The 26,864-nt window shown below is 37.1% G+C and overlaps 1 protein-coding gene across 3 annotated transcripts in view; it reads left to right on the top strand.

The window, feature by feature from the left end:
• The window catches only part of LOC101849066 (dedicator of cytokinesis protein 1), a gene marked incomplete in the record, with an annotated part of 83,956 nt that overhangs the window by 34,874 nt on the left and 22,218 nt on the right, over positions 1 to 26,864 (top strand). For 2 of the 3 annotated variants that reach the window (XM_013084557.2, XM_035970658.1), the window contains 20 exon segments: positions 2,275 to 2,301; positions 9,359 to 9,409; positions 11,837 to 12,030; positions 12,986 to 13,067; positions 13,446 to 13,546; positions 14,023 to 14,081; positions 14,362 to 14,433; positions 15,299 to 15,399; positions 16,521 to 16,606; positions 17,352 to 17,508; positions 18,281 to 18,412; positions 19,162 to 19,281; positions 19,940 to 20,029; positions 20,934 to 21,038; positions 22,537 to 22,623; positions 23,291 to 23,345; positions 23,970 to 24,124; positions 24,859 to 24,945; positions 25,302 to 25,475; positions 26,486 to 26,551. In XM_013084557.2, the coding sequence (XP_012940011.1) occupies positions 2,275 to 2,301; positions 9,359 to 9,409; positions 11,837 to 12,030; positions 12,986 to 13,067; positions 13,446 to 13,546; positions 14,023 to 14,081; positions 14,362 to 14,433; positions 15,299 to 15,399; positions 16,521 to 16,606; positions 17,352 to 17,508; positions 18,281 to 18,412; positions 19,162 to 19,281; positions 19,940 to 20,029; positions 20,934 to 21,038; positions 22,537 to 22,623; positions 23,291 to 23,345; positions 23,970 to 24,124; positions 24,859 to 24,945; positions 25,302 to 25,475; positions 26,486 to 26,551 (2,001 nt within the window). 3 annotated transcript variants of the gene reach the window in all.

The following is a 26,864-nucleotide window of genomic DNA, read 5'->3' as shown; positions in this document are numbered from 1 at the left end:
ATATTGTTTGTAACAGAGAACTTGCGTTTTCTGGATAAGATTTTATCTTCTATGTAGCCAAATCTTTTTTTTGACCTGTTGGTTTTATTAATGAAATTGAGCAGTGTGTTTGCTATTCCTAGGGTACTATTGTGTCGCAAAGTTTTCTGTTAACCCTTTCAGGACATGTACCCTATAGATCGGCCATATAACTAGTTCTTTCCATATATTATATTGTATAAGATTCGTCCTGAAAGAGTTAATGGATTGAGTGGCTGAGAATGCACTGCTGTGCAAGTGTCCCTACCTCTAACGTTTGATTCTAACAGACAGACACTTTCTCTCTCCCGCTGTGAGCTTTGTTGGAGCAAAAGGAGAAAAAGACTGCTTAATGACAACTCTGTGCCATTTAACGCTTTGTGCATGGCTCTGGAATGAAAAGTTTAAACTGGTGGTGTACAGATTTTGAGGTCAGAGTTGTGAATTTTTAGTGATAAAAGCAGAAGGAAAGGCATGGCATAAGTGTAATTTCAGCATTTTGAGGAGTGAGGATTGTTAACGACAAAAAGATTATATTATGGGATTTTTTTTTGTTAGTGATACAAGTCATGGACTACATAAGTGTTTTCACATAAAAGAACTGGCAACATTTGGAAAACATAATGAGAGGGGGGATTGAGGACTTTGGCAAATAGTGTTCCTACAAAATTATAGTAAATGGAGGCATTAAGTTTAAGGAAGGGTCATCAGATTAAAAAAGTAAAAAAAAAAATTTTTTTAATTATCGAGTCTCTTCTTTTCAGTGTATTGGCCCAGAAAACTTGGTTAAAAAAAGGGGAAAAAAACAAAAAAAAAACCCAAACAAACTTACCCCCCGGGGCGATGCAACTGACTGAAATGTCTTTAGGCGCATTCCCAAAGGGGGGACATTTCTCGTTCTAATGCACTGTAGAATTGTAAATGTCATGCTCATAACTGTGCCTGAACTACAACAGAGAACTGCTGCTTTTTCTTTCCTATTTCTTTCTATCATCATTTTCCTCCACTTCTTTTGTATGTTTGTCACACTCTTGTGACCCGTTTTTTTCGGGGTGCCTTGAGAGTCCAAGCAGACTTTGTGTGGTTAAAGCTAGAGAGGTGAGCAGAGTAAGACTGATTCCTTGTAAGGACTTCTCTGTTGACATCCATCCCTTGGCGCTCATATGACCTTATGCAGTTGCGAGCACCGTAAAACCTCTACTAAAACTTTTTTAAAAACCCAAAAAACTTGACATGCTTACTTACCAGTTGTAATCTCAGTAAACGGACGTTTTTTTGCACTTTTCTCATCCGCTTTTTTTCTCTTTCGTAAATTTTTGTTCAGAGCCATTAAGCAGTGTTCTTTTTACACAGGTACACAGACAGTTTCTTATTGGTACCCTCACTTTGATCTTTTGCTCTCTATATATGTAAAAGGTCGAGTGATGCGGTCCAGTGGTGACAGCCATAGTCGTTTTTAATTTTTATCCTGTTACAGCTCTTCTGTTAGAGAACATACCATCTGCCGACAGCTGCTTGAGCTGGTGGTCTTCTTTGTCGTGTTCTATTTACCATCAGGATGATCAGAGGGAGTCACTGCATCGAGACTGAAGGAATGTGTGTGACATAGTGGTAAAATCAGACGCTCATCAGAATACTTAAATCAAAGAAACTGGCCTCTTTCGCCCCGTTAGGCAATTTTTATCAAATATTTGGGGGGGGGGGGGGGCCTTTTATGTTTTATGTCAGCGCCTTTAATGTTCATTTGTGTATGGATTTTATTGAAAAATGTTGATCAATGGCACAAAAAAATGTAAATTTGTAGTTTTCAAGGATACCTAAAATCACCAAGGCTATTTTCTTGCTAATTCTACCTCTGACAAAAGGTGACCCCTACCTCCTTCAATGGCTGATATGTGTACTTCCATTCAAGATGGATGTGAATTCTTTGTCAGAAACAAGACCAATGAGCAAACTTTAAGATAATACCACTTACTTTATATGCCCAAAAATTGATGAGCACCTGATTCTTCCGTGACTTGGCACATTGTCCTCTTCTAGATCTCCGTATCTTCTGTTGTTAACTAGCGGACTTTTTTTTCGGATTACTTTTCTATAATGTAGTGTGTACATGATGAGCCATATTACTGAACATGCACAGGCTTGAGTTTGCACCGTGTCTGATGACTGAGATAATTTTCTAAATGGCATTTGTTTTATTTTATCGACAAATGACATGCTAATAATGTTAACTTTAACCTTTTGTCACACTGACAGCAAACAATTAAAAATCGTAGGCTGGAGGTAACGGAATGAAGGAACTATACATTTCCTTGTTTCTATTTCCCTTTTGCTTTGTTTTTTTATTCCTCACCGTATTACATTACAGTTACTGGTGCATTATGGAAATTTTCTTATTGTGATTTTTGAAGGAAGTCCCAGAGGTCCTATAGTAGTCGCCGTTTTAATTTGTGTTTGTTAGAAATTTTGCACTTCAAACTAAGGCCACAAAAATATAGTATGGTGTTATGAATAATATCATGCACCCATCTTGGCACTTGCATAGGAATGGCATAATAAATTTACTTGTGTGATCTCAAGTTGTTTTGGGACTTTTTGGCTTGAAAAGACCATTATTTTTTTAATTATCAGTTTTGATTAAAACAATTCTTCCATTGTTCTCTATTTTGTTAGTTTACTTTTTATCATTTTTTATTTCACCCTTATATTGCCATTACTAAAATAATCTCAGTGCTGGCAAGAAAAAGAACTTTGAGCCTATCTATACAAGGGGACATGGCCCAGCTCTGCCCTGACATAGCCAGTTTGATTCACAGTTGGGAGCCAACTGTCCAGAATTTCGGGAATTTGTAAAACCGAAGCCAGTCCCAATTGATGTAATTTTGTTCATTGTTAGGTAATCTGATGTTAGAGCGTGTGGGGCCCTGATTGGGTTTTGAAAAAGTTGGCAAGCTTTTATTTAATTTTTTTTCTATTTTAAAATTTTTTATTCGACTCTATTTCATTTATCTATTTTCTTTTTGTGTGGTTTTTCTTTTTCATTTAAAAATAATTTTTAAGTGTACAAAAAATCAATTTTTATAATAATTCCTTTTTTTAAGAGGGTAAGAATAAGCTTTTTATAGTTGTGTATTTAAACAGAAAGCATTATTGTGAGAGATGCATGGCATCGTGATGTGACTATTCTCACCAGCAATGCAGAATATCCCAGGAGCTTACACTGGATAAAATCTTCTCTATCCTTTTTATTAAAGTAGCTTTATGAAGTATTTTTTACAGCACAGTCATTCATCACAGAGCTTGCTGGTGGCATTGGCATGTGCTTTGGGGTGGCAGAAATACCACTTGATTTTAAAGCTTTTTGTTTTTTGGCATGGGATCCTCCTCTTGTTCTCTTCTTTTGTCGTCTATTTTGTTTTATTGCATTTGGTATTGTCTGTCCGGCACCCATTCTTTTTTCACCGATTTTCAAAATGGCACTCGGAAGCAGCTGGGACCTTTTATGAATTTGGTATACATCCTATTACACTGTTCACCCCACCACCCCTGTCAAAAGCGAAACAAAAGAACAAAAAATGCAACTCTTAAAAAAAGCAACGCCTAAAGAAACAAAAATAGTAAAATAAAGGACCTAAAAAATAGTTTGTCTTCTTCAGGTGTACTTGATTGTTGCAATGTCATTTTTATTTTTGTTTTGTTGTCTTTTGATTAGTAATCCTACTCCTGAAATCATAGTATGCTCTAACATCTGTTTTTTACCTTTATGACAAAATGTGAAATTAATTTGATCTGTTCTGCATGGACAAAGTAAAATTATTTTTGGGAATGGGTAGAAGACTAGTATATTTTGTGGTATTGGTTGCCACCCTCCTCCTTTTCTTTTGCCTTTTCTCAGGCAACCTCTGTTCCAATCTAAGCTATGTGTTTGCATGTTCCAAAAGAAATTAACCATGAATTGGAGGTAAGCTGACGGAACAGTTTTACAAGTGCTGCTGATATACGGAGCTTTCTCAATTGTATTTTTTTCATATTCAGATGTACAAGTCCTGTTATGATGCTTTGGTAATCAGTACCACTCGTACTTTTTAAGTAGTGTTTTATGTTCCACCTTTTCCCTTACCCATTTTATTGTCCTTTCCTTCCACCCGAACCAGCTTATGGAGAAAAAGTATTTGAAGGTTCGTACAATGGAGTGTACATATCGTATAGTTTGCTTCTGTCACCAAATTTTATTCAGTTACTTTAGTGTTTATGCACCTTTTTATCCGCCGTGGATGCTTCAGTGTTTATTGGTTTAATTTCCATTTGTTTTACTAGACTGACAGTGCAACTCTGTTATGTTCCTGGTGGACTTGTGGTGTTCTAACACTCACTTTTTGAGGTCTGGAGGAACTATCATACAACTTTGTGTATCGTGTGTCATGATCCTGTTGTATATAATTTCTTTATGAGGTAGTGAGTGTAATTGTTTCCTCGCTGAGCAAAGAAGCTTTGATGTCTGGCTCGTAAAATGGTTACAGGTGTCGGAGTCAGCTGAAAGGGTAGTTCAAAGCTACTTTGTTTAGTTCACATATAAAACTACTAAACCTTAGAGGCCTTCTAATATATACTCTTCTGGTTCCTTTTTGTTATTCCGTCCTCATGATCTCCTGACTTATCTGTTTATCCTTCATTGTTTTTCTTTGCTGTCAATTGTTTCCTCTCCACTGAGTGACTTTCAATCCAAAATAAAATACATGCCATTCGCCTGTGTAGAGACCCCTTCTCATAACTTCTTGAGTACATGTAGTACTGTTGTATAGCTCACGGCGTACCAGCAATGGAATTTTAGTCAAACTGGGGGGGGTTCCTGGCTAAACACCTTGTTACTTTGGATTCTCGAGGGTCAGTTTCCTGTTGCCACTCTGGCTGAGCTAAATTAAATTTTGGTACTTTTCAGCCTAAAGTTTTAGGTGTGTCCTTGTACTCATGGTACTTATTACATTTAATGAATCCACGGCAAGAATTTCTGCTTTTTAGATAAAAAAAGAAGGGAAACCGTAACTTGTTGCGGAATTTTGTCAGTGGCTTTAGAAGATAGCAGTGCTAAATTGTGATTTGTTGGGACAAGTGTGATTTTTTTTTAAAAATCAGTATAAAAAACACAACAAAAATTGCTCAGCTTTTGAAATTTGAAGGACACAACATTGATGGAGGTATTTGCAAAATGGATTTTCTACTTAAATGATAGGGAGCTGTATTTCTTCACCTTGATCCACCTCGCACACAATGTGCTAGGAATTATTCTGATACACTGTTCCTTCAAATAGAACTTCATGTGTCTAAATTCAGTTTTGAATATCCACAAAACATTTACACAAAGGTTTTTAAAATTACGCTGTATTCTCCCTACATAGTACAAATCTGTTGCTGTGCCAAAACATTGCTGAACTGTGTAATATGCACAATGTCTGTTAAGCCGGAGAATAGCCTTACTTAAAAAAACAACAACCTTTTAATTTCCTAGGTTTTGTAAGTTGACTGATGCACTGGGGGAACCTGTGTAGTAGTGACTGTATTTTCAAAATGACTCCTGTGTAGTAGTGACTGTATTTTCAAAATGAATTCTAGCTTTTTGGTAAAGTTAATTCCACAAGCTTTGTTTTTTTCAGTTTTTCAATCTGTTGGTTGGCTGGTTCCAGTGCCCTTTTCTTCGAACGTTCCAACCCCAAACTTGTGCTTCTCCATCTAGCTGACGCAGTGATATTGCACTATTTCTCTCTTTGGTTTGACGCACCCTTTGTTGAGTCTAGTCTGTGGGCATAAAGGGAACAATTTGAAGTTGTATTCTCCTCGCTAAATTGGCACCAGACTTTCTAAACTTTTAAAAAAAATTTCTCAAGTCACTTGCAAAGTAAGGCCACTTTTAGATTTCTTCACGCGTACTTCTGACTCCAAAACTGAAAATGAATATCATGGCTATCATTTTTAATTTCTATTCCATACGCAAAAAAGTATGTGTCTGCTCATGTCTTTACACAGTTCTGAGTGTATATGATCACTTAGCTGTCCTAGTTGTGTATGCAAGCTGCCACAGATATGGCATAGTTTATGAACAAATGCAATGTTTGTTTCTCTTGTGTGTTCCATGATAAAGAAGGCACCAACACTGAACATACTTTGCAAAAAAAAACATTTCTTCTCTTTAACTTAACTGTTATTTTGTAAGCAGATTTAAGATTTCTTTGGGAAAAGATATGATACTCGTAGTCACTGCAGTTAAATTCAAACTTAAGATAGATTTATCAGGTTGATGTTAAATAGATAATTTATTATTTAAACGTATCAAACGAGAAATACAGCAAATTGTAAACTGTACAAACACTCATTTAGAACAAAAATTAAGGCACGGTACATAACCACTCTAACATAGACTAACATAGACTAAATTTTCGAAACATTGACTTTTCAGTCCATCAGTTTAATGGTTTGCTGTTGGGGATAGAGAGGAAATTATATTGTTTCAAAAATGGACAAAAATTCAAACTTCTTAACCGATACCAACCAAGTAACGGCTGCGCTGATTAACCCCGTTGACCCCGCACTAGCTAGTTCCGATAGGCTGATGAGGCATAGACTCTGTTGAAAAGTAAGTAACGCCGTGAGCTCTCCTCCCCATATCTGTGTGCCCATAGTCATGATTTATGGTACCTGTCTGCTGGCTCTTCCCATTGACCAAACTCATTTGTTTTTACTCTTAACAAGTTGACACCATCCTTCCTCTCCCTCCACTTTCTTCCCCCCTCCCCCTATCTCTCTATACATTCTTCCATTTTATTTTCATTTTTTCCCCTTCCCTTTTCTGTCTTTCCCATTGACTCTGTCTGTCTGTCTGTCCGTGTTGGTGTGTGTCTGTCTGTCTGTCTTTCTTTCTCTCTCTCTCTCTCTCTCTCTCTCTCTCTCTCTCTCTCTCTCTCTCTCTCTCTGTCTGTCTGTCTGTCTGTCTCTCATTGTCCGTCCCTGCTGCTCTCTGTCTTGTACATTGAAAAGGATAAACTTTCTGGCTTTAAGTAATTTGCTCAAAATGCTATGTGACTATTGTACAGTGTAGGCCTAAAAATGTATCGCTTTAATAGTTAATAGGTTCACTGCAGAGAGACAGTATCATGAAGTGTCTTTACACTTTCTCTATAGGAAAAAGTTACAGCTTGCTTTAGCTCTGCCATAATATGGTATATTTTTGTTTATAATTTTGGAATATTTTTTTTCTTCCATTTATAAAACAAATATGTTGTTTGTAAGTTTTTAGTGATGGTGTGCTGCATGTGTTTGTGAGTGCACGCTCTTGTGTTTCTGTGTGTGTGTGTGTGTGTGTGTGTTTGTTACAGTCAGTATATATGTTCAGTTTCTTATAGCTTGTCAATCTCCGTGACTTGATAGTCTGACATCATGGAGTCTGTTCCAGTCGTTATATTGGTATTGCTGAGGGAGGGAGGGAGGGGTAATTTTTGTTTCCCTTTAAATATTGAGACAATAGTTTTCATAATTAGTAACAATATGTTAGGGTGAAAGACTTGCTGAGCTGACTAGATATGATAGTTTGTGAAAACCTATTTCAACTTGATCTATAACTTTTTAAGTTGCTGTCAAATTATATATATATTTTTTTAATAAGTAACTTTCTTGGTCTTAATTCTTTTATTTTTTTCTCTTTTACCTTGTATCAGGATACTGTCAACACTTTTGTTATCTTATAAAAAGTTCACAATTAAATCTCTAATGGGAGTAAAATGAGATTGAGGCCATCAATTTTCATGCATCCTGCTTTGTACAACATAATGTTTAAGGCATCACTTGTGTTTGCTTTGTTTTCCTTTTATAAAACAAGCAAAGAAGAAATGAACAGAATTTCCTGTGGCATAATAGTTTGAACCAAAACATATATGTTATGTATATACTTTGTGGAATTGAAACAAGACTAAAGAAACATGTAAGATTCATTTTTCTTAATGTTTTGTTTTACTCTAGAAGATTTACCTTACCTAATTTGTTTTTTCTACTCTCTATAAAGATGACTTTTTAAAAAATGTAGTCCCATTTGCTTTGCATGTTAGCAAAGTAATATTAATTTTTCTTCACAACTACATGAGACTAAGAAGACTAATAGAATTCATTTTCCAGGTTTTCATTTTCAAGTGCACTTTTTGGTGTTTTCTTTTCTCATCCTTCCTATGTCTGACAACTCTTGGGAGAAGGTTTTCTATTATCCAAAGATTTTGTTCCTTGCTGTAAAGGAACTTCTTTCTGTCCCTGCTGTGGGCTTGGTCATTCTTGTTTCTTCCCCCTGCCTCATTCGTGGATCCTGACAAAACAGTCTGAACGGAATGCTTTTATGATTAATTTGCAGGTTGAGCGTTTGAAATGTATAAATATTAAGCTTCTAAGTTCAATTTAAGAATAATAAGTTGTTTCTTTTTGTTTTTATTTAAGCAGTACTGTGCTGAGTAATCAGTTTGAAAGGTCCAAGTGTAAACTGTAATTATATTTAAAAAGTCCACAAAAAAGAAAACCAGCAACCCCAAAGCAGGGCTACATTGTTGTTCTGACTTGTCATTTAGAGAAGTTAAAAAAATCGGAGTATATTTCAGATTATTTGAATTTTGTTTTCTGTAAATACTGTTATTATCACTTGAATTTTGGATCTTGAAGAGCCAGGTGGCTTGTTGCCTATAGTGGGAAAGGTGTTTTCACTGAGGAGTTTTGAGAAGAGTCTTGAATGACGTTTAGTTGTCATGGTCCCAGCTGAATCGTACTGTATATAGTATGCCCCATGCAATTAATTCAAAATCTGGCCTTGTATATATCCTGAAAATGGCAAGTGACCACCCACCCACGGTGTGACAAGCTTGCTACAGCATGAACAATGTCCACATGTGCGAGTATGAGCCCAGACCTATGGCTTCACCCACAGCTATTGTTGGTTTTCACCTCACTGATTTTCTTCTATGAACTCTTGGAAATAATAATTTTCTTTGAAACATTTGACTAGTAGCTCAAAATCTTTAGTACATGTATGTCTTATTCTCCGTAGAATAAGTTAATTTTTTTCATTTCTGTTTTTAGAGCAAGACTCACAATATTTCATCTTGATTTGAAAAGATTTGAAATAATAGCGAATTCTTCTCAATTTCTGCTGTATGTTTTGTGAAAAGTAATTCTTTACGAAGGTATCTTATACAGTTTCTATTCTCACTGATTAAAGCATTATAAGGTTGACAGAGTTTAACTCATTTCTGATCTCCTAGTTCTCATAGTGTAAATATTTGGAGCACGTTTGCTTTATTGTGCCTTGGTGTTACAGCAATTCTTTGGTCACCAACCTCCGCCCAGCGTTTCTTTTGAATCGGTCAATGTAAGTATAGCAGATGTTCTCATTCGTTTACCATGTCTTTGTGCTGAGGGAGATGTTTTAGAATCATTACCAACAGCACTTTCATGACAGATGCACTGAGGAGTAGCATGTTCAAGACTGATGATCGATATCAGTTACCCTGTTACATGCCTCTAATTGAGGCAATCAGCATGCCGTGATCTCTTTGTTGACAACTTGTTACTTGCATCATTTCTGTCTATGAATGCCGTTGTTTGTGTCTGCAAGTGTTACTGTTGTAGAAGACCTGAAGTCAGGCATGCGTTAGATCTCGTTCTGGAATGATGTTATCGTCTTTTGCTGCATTTCTACTTCTCATTTTGTCTCTGTGACTTTTCAATATTTCTCTCAATTTGTCTGTTTACCTGTTTGCCTCATTTTTTAAAAATGTGCTTCTCTTTGCCTCAATCTTCAGCTCAAGTGAAAGTTTATCCTGTTTTCCTGTCTGAAAAAGTATTGTTTTCACCTTGTCAAATGTGAAGTGTCATGTGTGCTGCACTGAGCAATTTGTTAATAGAACTGAAGAACACCAGAAATTTTGCACTGGACTGTAGGAGTCTGCAGTTCCACATTTTGCCAGCTGCACTCTCTAGTCCATCATATAGCTGTTGTAGTCATCATATACATATATTTTTTTGGGGACATCATGCTGCAGATATTATAACGCGGCCTCCTATCCTTTTTCTTCTCCCATACAAAAGAATAGGCAACCCTGAAATGGAGTAGAGAATAAGGCTGTTATTCGTTTGTCCTTTTCAACTTTCTAACTCCTACCTTGTATTTGTCTTATCTCAGTTTTGCTTGTGATCCTCAGTCTCAGTGTGTTGTTTTCTTTCTTTAAAAATTGTTTTTGCCCCTTTGAGAAAAGGCACTTTTTTTTCTCTCAATATTTTGACTTTATGACTAAAATATGAGGGATGTAGGGTATTCAGTTAAGTCTGCTCCCACTTAATGTTTATGTCTTGATCTGTTTCTGGCGAAAAGTAGTCATGATCATGTTTTCTGGCCACAAACCGCACAATATGACTATTTGCAGCAAGTCCTTTTTTTTTTCTTAGGACTATCGTCTCTTAAGTGTACTTTGGTATGCTCACTTTTGCTGCTATGAATTGCGAGGTAAACATTAAATCATTCTCTTGAATCACACTGAGAGACATTTTCTTCTGTTCTCTGCACAACCTGTGGAATGCGAGAATGAGAAACACACCTCACTTTTCATGTGTTGGTAATGAGTCTGTGTGTTTATGTGTTCGTCAACTTGTGATACTGGTTTTGTTTTTTGTTTTGTATTTTTTAAAAATAATTTATTGTCATGTATGAATTATAATTTTATTACAAAGGTGGTAGATGTATATTCTAAGATTTGCTTTTTTAGTTCCACTGTATTTTGAATTTGTCGATATATTGTATGGCTGCCTAACAGTAGGATGCAAAGGGGAAATTGGTCATCAGATGAACTTCATCTTTTATTTGCATTTTAGTAATTTTTCTTTTTGCACAGTTTTGTTGTTTTTTTTGTTCAAATATATTGTCTTTGAAATGTATCATTTTGGATTATGTACGCAACTGGTAACTGTTACTATATTGTGAAAATCTTCATTTGTGAGTTATATAATTTGCATATGGATATGACTGAAAAAAAATCATAAATTTAAAAAATTATCTGATCAAAAGAAATACTTTTTCTTTTATCGTTCACTACTAGAATGATAACGCATTGAAATTTTAAATAAAAGTGATATGGTGGTCAGGATATGAAGTGGGTAGAGGGATCCATGGAGAGAAGACATAAATTTTTTAAAATAGGATTTAAGACTGACTTTGATAGTTGTAAGATGTATTGTCTCAAAGAGCAACTCTGTTAAACTTCTAATTCTTCATGAAATGGACTTGTATGTCTACATGTTCATTTGTACTTGTGGTGTGTGTGTGTGTGTGTATATGTTTGTGTGTTGACGTGAGTGTGTAGTGTTAAAGTCTTATATGTATGCATGCATATGAGTGTACGTGCATACACTGAAGGGAAGGTATATAATTGACCTGTCAATGTAGTTCCGCTCCCATCTTCCTCAACCCCCCAACCTGACCCTGCCAGTTACCCGACCCCTTCAACCACCCTACTCCATACCTCACCTCCTCCTCTCTCACACACACACACACTCTCACACTCACACACACACACACACACACACACACACACACACACACACACACACACACACACACACACACTCACATACACATTCTACCCCTTGATCCCCCCTCCTCCCCCCAACAAAAAGCACCTGGTCTCCTGGGATCCCCCCCCCCCAAAAAAAAAAAACAACAAAAAACAACCCCAACTCCTGACCCTGTCTGCCTGCCTGCCGCCCCCTGTGTACCCTGAACGTGTTGTGACCCTTCCACTAGGGCAACTGTGTGGCGGTGATGGTGAGCATGCTGCGCCAGATGACAGACCTTCACTACCGCAACTACATCCTGAGCTTCCCGACCTCCGTTGACTTGATGGACTTCCTCATGGAGATCCTGTGTGTGTTCCGCGACCTGGTCAACCGCAAGGTCTACCCCACCGACTGGCTGGAGATGATCATGATACAGAACTGGTCGGTCTCTTTCTTAATTCCTTTTCCTTCTTTCCTTCCTGTTCTTTAGCTTCTGCCTTGGTGCGGTTGTGTGTTCGGAGGTCGGGTCCACTGCAAGGTCTACTCCATCGACTGGACTGGCTGGAGATGATCAGGATACGGAACTGATCTGCTGTTTTCTTCAAGATAGCCTCTCTCTCTGTTTATTGGCCTTTATTCTTTTCGTCTGTTCTTCCTTCATTACTCCCTTGTTTCGTTTCACTCTTTCTGTCTGCCTTCCTTCTTTTTGTTCTTTTTTTGTTTTTGTTTTTTTTGTTACTGTGCCCTCCTTTACTTTCTTTTTTTCATCATTCCTTTCTTTGTTTTCATTTCCTTCCTTCCTTCGTTCCTTCCTTCCTTCCTTCCTTCCTTCCTTCCTTCCCTCCTTCCTTCCTTCCTTCCTTCCTTCCTTCCTTCCTTCCTTCCTTCCCTCTTCCTTCATTCCCACTTTCCTTTCTTTCTGCCTTTGGGCCTACTTATTCCCCCCCCCCTCTCTCTCTCCCTCTCTCTCTCTCTCTCTCTCTCTTTCTCTCTCTCTCTCTCTCTCTCTCCCTCTCTCTCTCTCTCTCTCTCTCTCTCTCACACACACACACACTCTCTCTCTCTCTCTCTCTCTCTCTCTCTCTCTCTCTCTCTCTCTCTCTCTCTCTCTCCTCTTTCTCTCTCTCTCTCTCTCTCTGTCTCTCTCTGTCTCTCTCTAATACACACACACACTCGCACACACACACACACACACACACACACAGAGTGTAACACTCTTTCTCTCTTTCTTTTTGTCTTTCTGAGATTTAGAAATATTGTGTTACACTGTTTCAAGTTTCTGCCTCACTCACAAAAATCAAAGATGGTTTGGTCTTTTTGAATTTGTTTCTTGTATGTATTTGTATTAAAGCAAACAATTTATTTGACTACAACTCATCATCTTTTCCACCCACAGTGTCCTCCTGCGTGCCTTGAGGTTCTTTGCTTCCACTATTCATGAACATTTCTCTGCTCCCTTTGATCAGCAAGCTCAGCAGGTAATAGTTGAAGTTATACTGTGATGAAGGCATTGTAAAATTGTACAGGATTGGACACTTTAGAAATTATCTACATCATTTTTATTTTTACTGTTACTATTATTATTATTTTATTATTTTTAAAAAAGTAATATTATTATTAAATTTGAACGTCCTTGGTATCTGGTTGTTAAATTGTCATTTACTGATAATGAGAGTACATAAACCTTTTTGTCAGTTTTTCTGTCAGTGGTATTGGCAAAATTATACTCAGGTATCTTAATCTTCTTTTTTTTTTCACTTGTAGAGACAATACCATAGGGCCTACTTAGAGCTTCCTTTCCTCAAGAGCTTCATGCTCATGGATGAAATATCTGTTTTTTCTTTCTTTCTTTTCAGTTGTGGAACAATTTCTTTCACTGTGCCATTGCTTTCCTGACTCAAGATGCACTACAGCTGGACAACTTTTCTCAATCCAAGAGGAACAAGATCACATCTAGGTCTGCTATTGCTTGAATTAGTCTTACAAGAACCTTCTTCTTCTCATTGGTCTTTAAATGGGCGTCCCAGTCGTAGAAGAACCGAAAAGAATGTCTTTAATGTCAATGAGGAAAACCATGTCTGTCCACTTTGTTTTCATCATGCATCATGCTTTGCTGTCACTGTATCCCCCTGCCCCCACCCCCACCCCCAAGTATCTTGTATTTGTATTCGCTTCTTTTTAAATTATTACTTTGCTTTTTTTGCCTATTTTCTACATTTTCAAGTCTTACCACAACCTTAGAGTAATATTTGAGTGTAATTTTTGCAGTGCACTCTTTTATATCTTTCATTGACATGCTCAACCGAATGACTGGGGCTGAAGAGAGGAAAATGGAAAGCTTATTTGATTTTGAAGCAAAATGATTTTGGGGCATGAACTATCCTTGGTAAGACCTATCTTTGCATCCATCTGTTGCTTGTCTTTGTCTTTCAGATACAAGGATATGAGGAGGGAGACAGGGTTTGAAATTCGGGCCATGTGGTTCAAACTAGGTATGTAGCATTATTTCATCTCCTGCTATTTTGTCCACCTTCGTCTCTTTCTCTTATTTTTTGTATTTTTGCCTTTCTCTCATTCTTTAACATTCTGTTATTCCCTTACATCTTTGCTTCTCGTCACTCATTGAGCACCCTATTCAATGTCCCACAAAATTTAGAATAATAATGTTGAATGCACATTTGAAGAACGTATATGTACATTATTGATCTGGATTATAGATTACCATGTTGAATGAATATTTGATATATTGCATGGATTTGCATTATTCCTCAGGTGACAACAAGATCAAGTTCATCCCTGAGCTGGTAGGGCCCTTCCTGGAGATGACTCTTATCCCAGAGACAGGTAAAGAGAAGGCACATGCTTGGCGTCACTTCCCTCTGTCCTCTGTCCCATCTGCTTGAAGCCTTTGGTTTTATGTTGGAGGCTAGTAACAGTGTGTTCACTTTAGATCTCAACGTTCTGGATTCTGTCTCTGTCACTATTGGATTTGAGACTCTAGTAATGTCTCATAGTAGACAGTGGAGACAGGGCATCAACAATGTGATGTTGTTGCGTTGGTGGGAAGAGTGATCCACAGTCTTATTTGAAATGTTTTTCTTTCAATAGCATTGGCTTTGATCTTGTAAGAAACAGCCACTGACAGGGGGTTTCTACTTGAAATGTTTTTTTGAAACTCTTCAATCAGTATAGCTGTTAACATCTATGTTTAAGGTCTGCTCCTTGTATTTCTTTTCTGTGTAGTTTTTTTTTTCTTCATCCGTTACTGAAGTAATACAGCAGACTGGTACTCTGCTACAGAAAATATTATTATTATTATTATTATTAATATTTTAAAAAATATTATTGGCCTCTGCTTACAAACTGGCAAAGTTTTATTACTGATATCTTATTAATGATAGCAATCAAGTATATCCAAAACAACCACCCATTGTGAAGAAAAAAGTGACCACTCTTGACTTCTTTCTCGGACAGTGTCATTATAATATACAATTTTTTTAAATGCAAGAAGGGAAGTGGGAAGTGGTCAGATGATTGTCTTGAGCATGTGGTCATTAGAGCAGGTTGTACTACAGTTTATTATGGGCGCTCAGCCTTCCTCTGTTCAATTTTTCTGCTTTCCTATTTGCCCATTGCAAAATGTAGCATTTATGATGTGCCTGTTACAAGTACTTTACATCATATAAGCTCTCCAATGTCTTTATTTCAGAGCTCAGAAAAGCAACAATTCCAATCTTCTTTGACATGATGCAGCACGAATTCATGCAGCCGATCCCAAACTCTAACAGAGTACAGGGAAACTTCAATGAGGTAGGTTTCTTAGATTGTCATTGCTTACATGGAAAATGGAGGGGGTTCCATAATCAGTGCTAAGGGCCTGTTTCTGCTTATTTTAGCAATATATGAGCAGTGCTTATGCATTGTATTGCTAATTTGATGATAAGGTGATAGCTTTTTTATGGATATATGGAAATCTGTATTGATTTACGGAATGCTAAAATTTTGAGAATTTGTTCCATTCCCACCTATTTTCTATTGTACTCTGTCTTCTTTTCCTCTAACTGCCTCTTGTGACTGTCAAATTCTTTCTATCCGGGGCTTGGAATAAGCAGACACCGTGTTTTATCGTGTTAGACTAAGCCAGTGAATTTATGCCATACAAGAATCAACATGTTGTTGTAACTACGTTGTATATAGAAGACTTCTTTCTATTTTTCTTTAGCTTAAGGTTTTTTGGACTGCTCCTTAGGTTTCTCCTCAGGTTTTCTGTTGCCTTATCTGCTTCAAGAGAAATGTATTGTAGAAATGTGTTTTAGTACAGAGTAGGCTTAAAAAAACATGCTGTGTAAGGCCTGCCTGCAAAATACAATATTTGTTTCTATTAATGTATTATCAGTTGTATCAAAGAAAAATGTTCAGAAATGTGGCCGGTTTTGTGTTCAATTCGTGTGAAAAGGTACCCATGTCTTCTCCCCAACCATACAGGCATCACGGGAAGTAAATCAACAACTGTCAAAAGTAGGATCTGATAAGTGTAAGAGTTCCAAGTTCTTGAAGATTTTTAACACCAAATTTTAATATTTTAGCATTTTAGTGAACGTGTTGACCCAAACCGGACTGTGAAATGTGCTGTTGCGAACAGAAGCAACTTTTTTTCGCGGGCTCATATGACCTTATCCAGTTGCGAGCGCTGTAAAACTCTTACTAAAACAAACAAACAAGGACATGATATGTGAAAAATGTCTTTAAAACCTGATTAATTTGTTTTCTGATTTCTCAACCCATTCAACACCCACCTCACCCCCAGGCTTTTTTATGACTGTGTGGACTGAGGAAGTTGAAGGTGAAATACCTTTCCTTTTGGGAATAATGTTTGTTATGCTTTGTTTTGCTGCCAAGGATTGCAGGCTGGGTTTTTTTTTTGTCCTCAGTTTGAAAATGAGATGATCACCCAGCTGGATGCTCTGATAGAGGGAGGCCGTGGGGACGAGCAGTACATGCAACTCTTCTCAGAAATGTGAGTCGAAGATTTTTCTGTAGTGAAAGAACGGAAATGGTGTGTTTTCAGCGCCCCTTTCAATGCAAGTGGAAGTGGAGCCTTCAAATGTTCAAAATGTGGCAAACTTTTCTCTGCCAGAATTGATCTCATTGACCACAGCAGAAGCCACAAGTCATTGTAACCTTCAATTCTTCAAATACTTCAATTTCGCTGCAGATGTATTGGTCATTCTCAGACAGTGACGGACAAGCTATTATTATTACTAAGAGACTGGGTCTTTGATTTGGCATCCATATTCAATGGAAAGAGATTGATGATGACTCCTGAGACACTCTTGTTTCTAGAATATTCTCATTGGGGACTCTGGTATGGGTTGCCTTTCCATCAAACTTTGTGCCAACTGAACTGACTCGGCTAGAGAACTGAAATACTTTAAGATTTTAAAAACTAAGATGGCCAGTGGTAAAAAAGCTTTAAAGATATAAAGGTAATAGTTGTTGTTTTTTTAATTGAATATCAACTTGGCAACACTTAACACTTTTAAAATGTTGGGTTCGAAGGTCATATTTCTTTTATCCATGTCGTAATAAAACAAAGCTAGCTTATTTATATATGAATATATATATATATATAACAATAATAATGATAATAATAATTGCATTTATATGGCGTGCTCCACAGCATGTTGTATGCACTTTACAACAATTATATATTTGCACAAACAGCATAAAAAACAATTCCCTGATCACTTGCTCCTCTGCAGCATGGCCCATCTGTGTGAGGGCAACCCCACCCTGTGTGAGCCAAGCCTGCAGTTTGTATCAACCATTCATGACCTACTAGAGCGACTCATGGTCTACCGCACCATCATACAGGACGAGGTGCGGGAACACCGCATGAGCTGCATCGTCAATCTGCTGGTAGGTTCCTCAACAGATTATAAAAAGAAATTGGTCTGGTAACAAAAATGTAAAATTTCATATGTATACATTACTATATATTGTGAAGGAGTAAGATTTTTATCATATTTGCAAAGAATTTTATATATGTCTGTTCATCCTTGAAATCAAAAGTTAGACTGGTGATATACTATCTGTTTTTGGCGCTTACATCACCAAAACTGTTGATAGTGTGGTAAATGTCTACTTTGTCACTTAATCAAAACATGTACTTCAACTATATACTCAGGTTCTAGTAAACAATGTTTTTTTTTCTTAACTCTCTCCTGTCAAGCCCAGCAAAACCCACCTGCTTGCTATTTTGTCTCTGTGAATTTAAACGATCCTGAAACTGCGTATGTTGGGAAGCAAAAGTCTTAAGCTGTAAACTAACTTATGTGGTTAACTTTTAGTTATATTTTGGGTGTATTTATTAGAGGTAAATGTGGCATTTGCTAGAATTTCAGCTTTTAACTACATTTTATTGGTTACGAATGGGTGTTTAAAAAAGAACCAGTGATTTGTTTTGCATAGTTACAAAGTATGCCACCCACCTTCTCCTGAAACCTGACAACTTCCATTAAGACACAAAAAACAACTAGGGAACATGCTCTTATGATAGTATGGTGTACTATATTTCTCCCAAAGCCTGTTTCTCACATGACCTCCACTACCCACCCGCTTCAGAGTCTTGCTGAGCTGATCAAACGATCAAATAATTAAAATGGTAACTTTTTCCTTTTTCTTCCTTCAGGACTTTTATCACGACATCAATAGGCAAGAGATGTACATTCGCTACTTGCACAAACTGTGTGACCTTCACCTTGGCTGTGACAATTACACAGAGGCTGGTTACACGCTTCTTCTCTATGCCAAACTCCTCCAGGTAAGCCTGGTGATGATATAATTATAAAAGCTAGTGTTGGTGTCATCACAATATGTGAGGCACGCTGACAAAGAGGAGTTACTTATGGCAGTCCGTGAATGCAAATGTAGGCGGAAAATCGACACTGGGGTCAAATTTGTAGTTTTTAACTGATGCCATTCTTTTCAAGTTTAACACGTCTTTTATCATTTCATACAAATAGATTGTATCCTTTGGGCTAAAATCTGAGAAGTAACCCATTTTGTCACCGTGCCTCACATGTCCAGCTTTGGGAAGTCTTTGTTTACATCAGTTGAACTTTCCTAGTAGGGTTTAGTTTTGGCCGTTGGTCTGACATAAAAGAAATATGGAATTGCTTTGATGGCAATACTTTCTATGCAAGAAGCAGCATGTTAACTAAATCTGCTTGTTTGTCACCTTTTCCATTGGTAGTATTTCATTCTAATACTGTGCTGACACATGGGGACAAAATGACATTTTAAAATTGCTGCTTACAAATTATGTGTGTGTCTGTGTGGGTGTGTGTGTGTGTGTGTGTCTTTCTATGTGTGTTCCTGTGTGTGTGAGAGAGAGAAAGAAAGATAGAAAGAGAGAGAGAGAGAGAGATTGTGTGTGTAGATGTGTGTGAAACAGAGAGAGAAAGAATTAGGTTTTTTTTTGTGGAGCATTTTATTTAAAATATATGCAAACTTTATTGTTACTGTTGTTGTCGTATTTCTTATTCTTTTCTGTTTCTTGTTTTTTTCCAGTGGAATAATGAGGCCTTGGCTCCTATGCTGTACTACAACAAATACCCTACTGCCAGCACCCACAGAGAGCTCAAAGAAAAACTGTACTATGATATCATCTCACATTTTGAGGCTGGCAAGGTCTGTTCGATGTATTTTGTGTGTTTCTTATCCTAGTAGGAAGATTTATTCCACAATGACACACTTAGTAATAAATCATGATATCATAACATTTTTAATCAGTTGTAGGTCATTGACGAAAGTGGCCGGATTTTGACCAACTTCTTGTTACAAGATGTAACAGACAATATGATTGGTGAATTTTATGTCTCTGCGCTTGCATTTACCTTGACCCAAAAAGGTTCGATTTTTTTTTCGTAGCTGGTTGGCGCCCTGCAGACCACATATTTGAAAGTCACTGCATCGTCATTGCTTGACATTCTGTTTTAGGCTGTGCTCACTGACCTGTGGAGCACTGGGGCTCTGTTGACCTGTTACAGAAAGTCTGTTGGGAAATATTACATTATTTTAGTACGTGAAAGTGTATATGAAGGGCCTTCTCATGAAGGCTTAAACTGTTGTCATTATTTCTGTTGCAATGCTATAGAATTCAGGTCTTTTTTCTTTTGACTTCTGTTAGACATTGTTTCTAGTATCACTGTCATTAACATGCTTCAATAATGGTCACAAGTGTGTATCATAGGTTTGAATAAAAGGAGGAAAACTTCCTAATTTCGCTTTTTTACCTGTCTTCTTTCTAGATGATTTCTTCACTCTTATATTTTTTTTCCTTTGTCAGATGTGGGAGAAAGGCATTGAGCTATGTGAAGAGCTGTGCCAGTTGTACAGAGAGGAGCTCTTTGACTACGAGAGCCTGAGCAAAATCTTGGTGAGTCAAGTTACTCATGCTGACAATGGTACCACTTGTCACACTTTGACCAAATTGTTGGATGTTCATCACATTTTGGTTTCTTGAATATTTTTTGCTGTGTGTAAAACGGTAGGTCTTTGGTCATGTATGTGATTTCAAAAGTTTGAGAAATATTATTTAGCCCAGGTCAGGGTTTCTCAATCCAGTTCTGTTCTTATCAGATTGTACCTTTCATTGTGTTATAGACTGGTGTCGGTGGCCTAATGGTTAGGCTACCAGACTCGTAATCATGAGGTTGCGGGTTCGAGGGTTCGAGCCGTGGGCCCGATGTTGTGTCCTTGGAAAAGGCACTTAACACGAAATTTCCTCACTTCACCCAGGTGGGAATGGGTACCCGGCCATAGACAGCCAAAGATCTTGTCAGTATGTTAGTGTTTTAGCGCCTATAAATGGGTATGCTGTATGCTTCTCAGGAAGTTGAGGTTGTTTCAAAATGCTCTCTGGTCTGCTAGGGTAATAGTATAGATCGTGAAGCGCATAGAGCTTGCTGTTGAGCAGGCAGGGATTTGCGCTCTGCAAATTCTATCTATTATTATTAGACAACAAATAAAATCCTTTGATAATGGTATTGCAGGCATAGTAAAAAAAAAAACCCAAACTTTGTTGCAAGTTTAAGGCTATCTGTTCTGAGTTCTGTTCTGTTCCAGCAATCATGTTTTTTTTAGACTTTAAGAGGACACTTTTCATTTTGATCAGTGGTGAGAAATCCCAAGGCTGCTGACAGTTTGAAATGTTATACCAATGTGTCACAATGATCAGAATGTTTGAGTCTTGTAAGTCATAATTATGACCTGTAAAAGTGTTTTGTCTAGTTGTGAGGTACATAAATAATACAATGAAGCCCTTGACGTTATGTTCACAGAAGCGACAAGCTGAACTGTACGACTGTATCCTGAAGCAAGTCCGCCCGGAGCCTGAGTACTTCCGTGTGGGGTACTTTGGGCAGGGGTTCCCTTCTTTCCTGCAGGTAAACTGATGTTGCATTTAGAAATTGTGAAGCATCATGGTGGAATCAGGCGCTCGTCAAAATAATGATATCGATGAAAACAGCATTTTTATTTCCCCATTTGGTAATTTTTAAGGAATTTAAATTTTTTGGCAAAACACCTTTCATGTCCATTTGAAAATTGTGGAATTTTAAAAAAAAATGTTAATTGTAGGCACAAAAAATGTAAACTTTCCCTTAATAAGGACTCTCAAACTTTGGAAGTCGTCAAACTTTGGCAGCTGTTTTCTCGTTAATTTTACCTCTGAAACCTCCTTCAATCCGAAATATCTTGACTTCTTTTGAAGATAGATAGGTATTTCTTTTATCAAAAGGAAGACATATTCATGAACAAGCTAAAATGATACCCATAACTCCATATGCCCAAAAATTGATGAGCGCCCGATTCCACCACGCCGTGACACAATTGGTGCAACCAATTGCCAGCCATAACCCTGTTAACTGCTGTCTTTGTGATTTGTTCTATTCATTTGTTTTCCCCTATGAATATTTTTAAAAGCAAGAACCAACTGGTACAAAAGTTCATTCATACCATCATCAGTACAAGATCTTCAGTCATTGTCTTCTGGTCATGATCTTGCAAATTTCTCTTGTTTGAGATAAATGATGAATCTTAGTGCTACAAATACATTTGCTTTGTAAAAGTTTGAATCTAAGTGGGGTCAGAATTATTTTCTTGTCTGTCTGAGAATTTTCTTTGAGCATAGTATCTTGATGAGGGACCAGGTGCCCTGCCTTGAAATTGACATATAATCTGTCAAGTGGGTCACTGAGCTCCTGTAATGACAGTATCATGGAGTATGTTGTATTATTTTCATCATGTTGAATCAAAAGAAACCTGCCAGGCTTTTGTTGATGCTACTATGCTTTCATAAATTCTATTCTACCCTGCTCAAATCATAGCTTCACGATAGAGAAGATGATAAACTTTAACAGAGACTTTATCTTTGAATAGTTCAAATAGCAAATACTTTTTTTGCATGTGCAAACAAAACAAAACTTTTCATGTGCAGCAGTAGTATTGTTGAAAGTGTCTGTTTTGTGATTCTAAAACTTTTTTAAAGCTTTTGTTGTCAGTTGTTTCCCTCATTCATTCTGTTATGATAGGTCTATTCTACAGCATATATTGAGAGTGTTAGATTTTATCAAGGTGATGTTTGTTCCTGGTTGCCAGATGGACTATACACGTGTTTTGCACCCTTTGTCTGTGTCTCTCTTTTTATGCAATAGATGTACATCATAGTTCAAGAAGTACTTTTTTGTCACTGTTGCTATAAAATTGAGAATCTCCATCCAACTCTTCTTTGCAGGGTAAAAACTATACCTTGGTGTGCCCATAATGGTGCAACACAAACAAATTAAAATGTGTTTTTCTTGTGCCTCTCTTGTTTGTTGTGTGATGTCATGCTTTGTACATTTTACATGTTGCTATTCTGTGTCTCGTGTGTTCTGCACTCAGAACAAAGTGTTCATCTACCGAGGGAAAGAGTACGAGAGACTAGCAGACTTTAACACCAGGATGCAGACGCTGTTCCCTCATGCTGAGGTGAGTAGTGAGCTCAGAGATGAAAAGGCTCTTTCTGCTGTACACCAGTAATAGGGTCATTTTCTTTTTTTTTTTCATTTCCAAAATTCTGAAAAAATTTGATATTCTTAACATCTGTTCTTACATCTGTGTAACAATGTCATTGTGTCTTATGTGATAAAATCTAGCCTGTTCTGGATATTTACTGACCCTGCATTTATGTAACAATTGAATTTTATTTTCCTTATTTTGAAAGCTCTGAGATTTATTCCATCATCTTTGAAGTTAGATGGACAGTTTTAATTTTACAAATATTAGCCGTTGAGTCTTTGCTTTGTACAGCATAGTTTCAACTTATAGCTTGACCAACCATCATGCCGTATTGTATCGTCATCATTGCCATTCTCACCCTGGATCAGGATATAGGCCAAGAACAAACACTCTCCACCTTTCCTATCCTGGGCTAGTCTCTTGATGTCACTCCACGTCTTCCCACTTTTCTGTACATCCATTTCCGTGACTCTTCTCCAGGTTCCACATGGTCTTCCCCTTGATCTTTTACCCTGCAGGTTCCAATCTAACACTTTTCTTGTATACCTTAATAAAAATGTTTTGTTTTAATAGGCAATTTTGTTTAGCAATTAAATGTTTTTCTTTGATTGTGAAATCTAATTTTTTAAAATTTCAGTTGATGCGTACGCTGGATCCCCCATCAGATGAAGTCTTGAATTCACGAAGGCAATGTATCCTTTTTAATATGAAATATGCATGGTTTATTAAGTGTACAGTTGGTTGGCATTTTTGTCTTCCATTTCTCTTGTAACATGCCTTTTTTCCACATCCTCCTTTAGTGGCTCTTGCCTGTCAAGTGACCATCAACTACTTTTTAAAAGTTTTTACCATCTATTTACCACTGTTTCTTTTTGTGCTTGTGGGCATGTTAATGCACCCTTGTTTGCACCTGCACTCTTGTTGCCTGTAGTCTTTTATTTTATTTAGGTCTTTGCACTTGTGTGTCTGCTGCTGAGTAGAATTCTTATTTTCTTTCACTTAATAGCTATTTAGGGTCTAATGCCCTGTGTATTCGATTCATTTGATATAGTCAAGCCGGCCAGGATTTTCCATAAAGCTACCTTTAATACACAGTTTGATAAAATCCTCCTGAAACAACCATGTTAGATTTTTGGAAGATAAAATTGGGCCAAAATGGCAGCTTTTGTCCCTCTAACAAGGAAAATCCGCTTGGCCTGACTCAATTTGACTGAATTCAATTGGCAGTGTGCACTGGGTATAAGGTAACTTTTCACCCTGGTTGTATCTTTGTGAGTCCTCCAAAATTTTGATGCCGTTTCCTTAACTGTGCCAAGTCCTGCAGATCAATGCAGTCACACCTGTGATGGAGTTGAAAGAGAGGTTCTTGAACCGGAACATCAATGAACAAATCCTCAAGTATTATCGGGTCAATGGAGTAGAGCAGTTCACGTTTTCCAGGAGATCCGAAGAAAGCTCCAGTGATGTTACGGTAAAAAGCTTCTTCATTGCTTATATTTTTTTTTCATTGGTGTGGGGGGAGGATTTGATCATTGGTCACCTGAATGTAAATACTGTAATGCTTTGATGGGCAATGAAAAGAAACATTTTCTGAAAGGCTAGTGCTTACCAGTTGTGAGGATATTTCTATTTGAATAAAGACAAGGTCATGCTTGTGATTATCGCCACAATTTTTGATGAACATAGTGGAATATTGGTATGTGGGGTTTGGTTACAGCAAAACTATGGTATATGGTGACCTTGCTGTTAGATAATACTTCTCCAAATTGTGAGTGTCATGTTTTGCTGGATTTTTTTGCTTTTTCTTGTTGTGGTTTTCCCTTTCTTTTCTAAAAAAAATAAAAAAATTGAAATACTGGAAAAGAGGGAGAGGGAATGAAGGGGGTAGAAGTTGAAGAGTTAAGAAGAGCATGAATTCATGTAAAAATGATTAATAAATCCTTTCTTTGATTTTTAAAAAAAAAAGAAGATTTTTGGGCCTCCAGACTGATGTTTTTTGTTGATAGGTATCATTTGGGGAGGCTCTGTTGTAGTCTCCTCCTTTTGAACTTTTTGCTATTACTTTTGTTTTTTATTTTAGCAAAATTATTTTGAAGCTATCTGATTATGATTTCAGTACTCATATTTGTTAAATGTCAAAAATGTGGTGTCGCTATGATTTGCCACTGTTAATGGTATTAATATTTCGGTTTCCATTTCTTACAGAAAATGTGGCTGGAGAGGACCAACATGAAGACTTCTTACTCCCTTCCTGGCATAGTGGGCTGGTACCCAGTGATGGAAGTGGAGTCGGTCAGTATCACGTATAGGGACATTCATTAAAAGGTGTCATATTGACACTTTTTCACAAAAAATAGGAAACACATTATCGGCCAGCTGTTCAGATGTGGTAAGCCCAAAATGTTTGAAAAATTCTTGTTATTGCAGTTTCTAAAGCTGTGGTATTGGTTGCATGTGCTCGAGACATTGTCAAAATTTAGATTCTAAATTTTGGAAAAAAGCAAGAAAAGATACATAATGTAGGTATACTAGGTAAATGAATGCGACTTTTTTTTCTCTCTCCTGAAAAATTTTGCATTCTGGGCTTAGAATGGTTGCCGGCGACATGGTTGAGGATTGTAAACTAATCTGTTCCCCTGTGTGCCCAGGTGTCTGTGAGTCCTATTGAGAACGCCATTGAGACAATGGAGGAGAAGAACAAGAAGCTGGTGACAACCATTGAGCAGCACAGACAAGATGCTCGTCTACGAGTCGACCTGCTGGGCATGCAGCTCAATGGAGTGGTGGACCCAGCTGTCAGTGGAGGCATTGCCAACTACAAGGTACATCTATGTCTCCTAAACCATCTTGGCTCATAGAAGTTAAACTAAAGGGCTTTGAGTTTAGCATTTCTTTAGCTCATTAACTTGTATAAACGCGGGGGGATTCTGTTTTTTTGCTTTCAGTAAACTTTAAAAAAAATATTCATATTTTAAGTTTGATCTGCCTTTGTATTCTTTTGAAAATTATGCTTTGGCATTGAGGGTTGCTGTGAAAAATGTTACTCTTTTAGTTTATTTTGTATTATATGTTATTGTTTTTTAAATTATTAATTTAGAGAAGCATTACAGTCTGGCTCTATTTTTCTTTTGTACCTTTATTTCCTTGCAAAGGAGAGCTATAGGAGCCTACTGTGTTATGTTTAGAAATGCAGTACATTAAAAGATTCAGGTCAGGTACTAGAGAAACATGTATGAAAACAATATCAAATTGTGAAAATGTTTGCTCTGTAAATGCTTTTGAACGCTGTTCCAAAAATAATTACTGAAAAAGTTTATTTTCAAGCAGGACTTATGGAGCATTTGTTACTCCTTAGATGAGTTTTGAGTGTCTCCTGTCTTCATCAGCTGCCTATCTTTTGAACTTCTTTACAGTATAGACATAAACACTGTTTTGTTGGTATCATTATAAAGAAATGTGAAAACAAAACTCTGTCACGACAAAAAGATACTGAACACTTCACTTACACCTCTTTTGATGTGTGGTTTTCATACCTCAGTAAGGTGCACTGATAGCTCAGTTGATTGATTCCCCTGTGGACAATGGTGCTCATGACACTGGTTTAATTCACCACTGGGGCTTCTTGAACTTTGGTTGATTGAGAAGTTTGATAGGTCTTCCATCCATTCTGCTGCCTTTTATCTTCGGTGGATGTGAAAACAGGATGTTCTACTCATTTAGTTTTCCCACTGTGTTGAAAGGGTTGTTAAATCTATTCTATATTAAACTCCTGTTACTTTGCTGTTTTCATCATGATTTACATATGTGGTCTATTTACTCTTCCTTACCTCAGGATTTCTACATTGGAGATTTTGATCCTATCCTCCAAGAGAGATTAAAAGAGGCCACAATTGAGCAGGTAGGTTAAATCTGATTCTTCGTGATTGCATAATAAAAGTTATAATTTTTATTCCTTAACTTTCTGTTCTAATGGTTTAATGATAGCCCTTATCTACAGAAATATCAGATCTTATTGTCCAACTGATGGCTAGTTTACTTTTTTCCTAAGCAGATATTTTAGTACTTTTTAATTATATACCCTGGTTTATACATATCTTTTTTTTTTTTGGGTGATACATAATTATGACTTTTTAAGGATAGTTTTAGTTTTTACCGTATTTGTACATTTTAAAGTTCTCTCTCTCTCTCTCTCTCTCTCTCTCTCTCTCTCT

The sequence above is a fragment of the Aplysia californica genome, unplaced genomic scaffold (genome assembly GCF_000002075.1).
Source record: "Aplysia californica isolate F4 #8 unplaced genomic scaffold, AplCal3.0 scaffold00302, whole genome shotgun sequence".
Classification (NCBI taxonomy): Eukaryota; Metazoa; Mollusca; class Gastropoda; order Aplysiida; family Aplysiidae; genus Aplysia; species Aplysia californica.
Note: the sequence above shows the minus strand (reverse complement) of the source record. Positions and strands in the feature narration are given on the sequence as shown.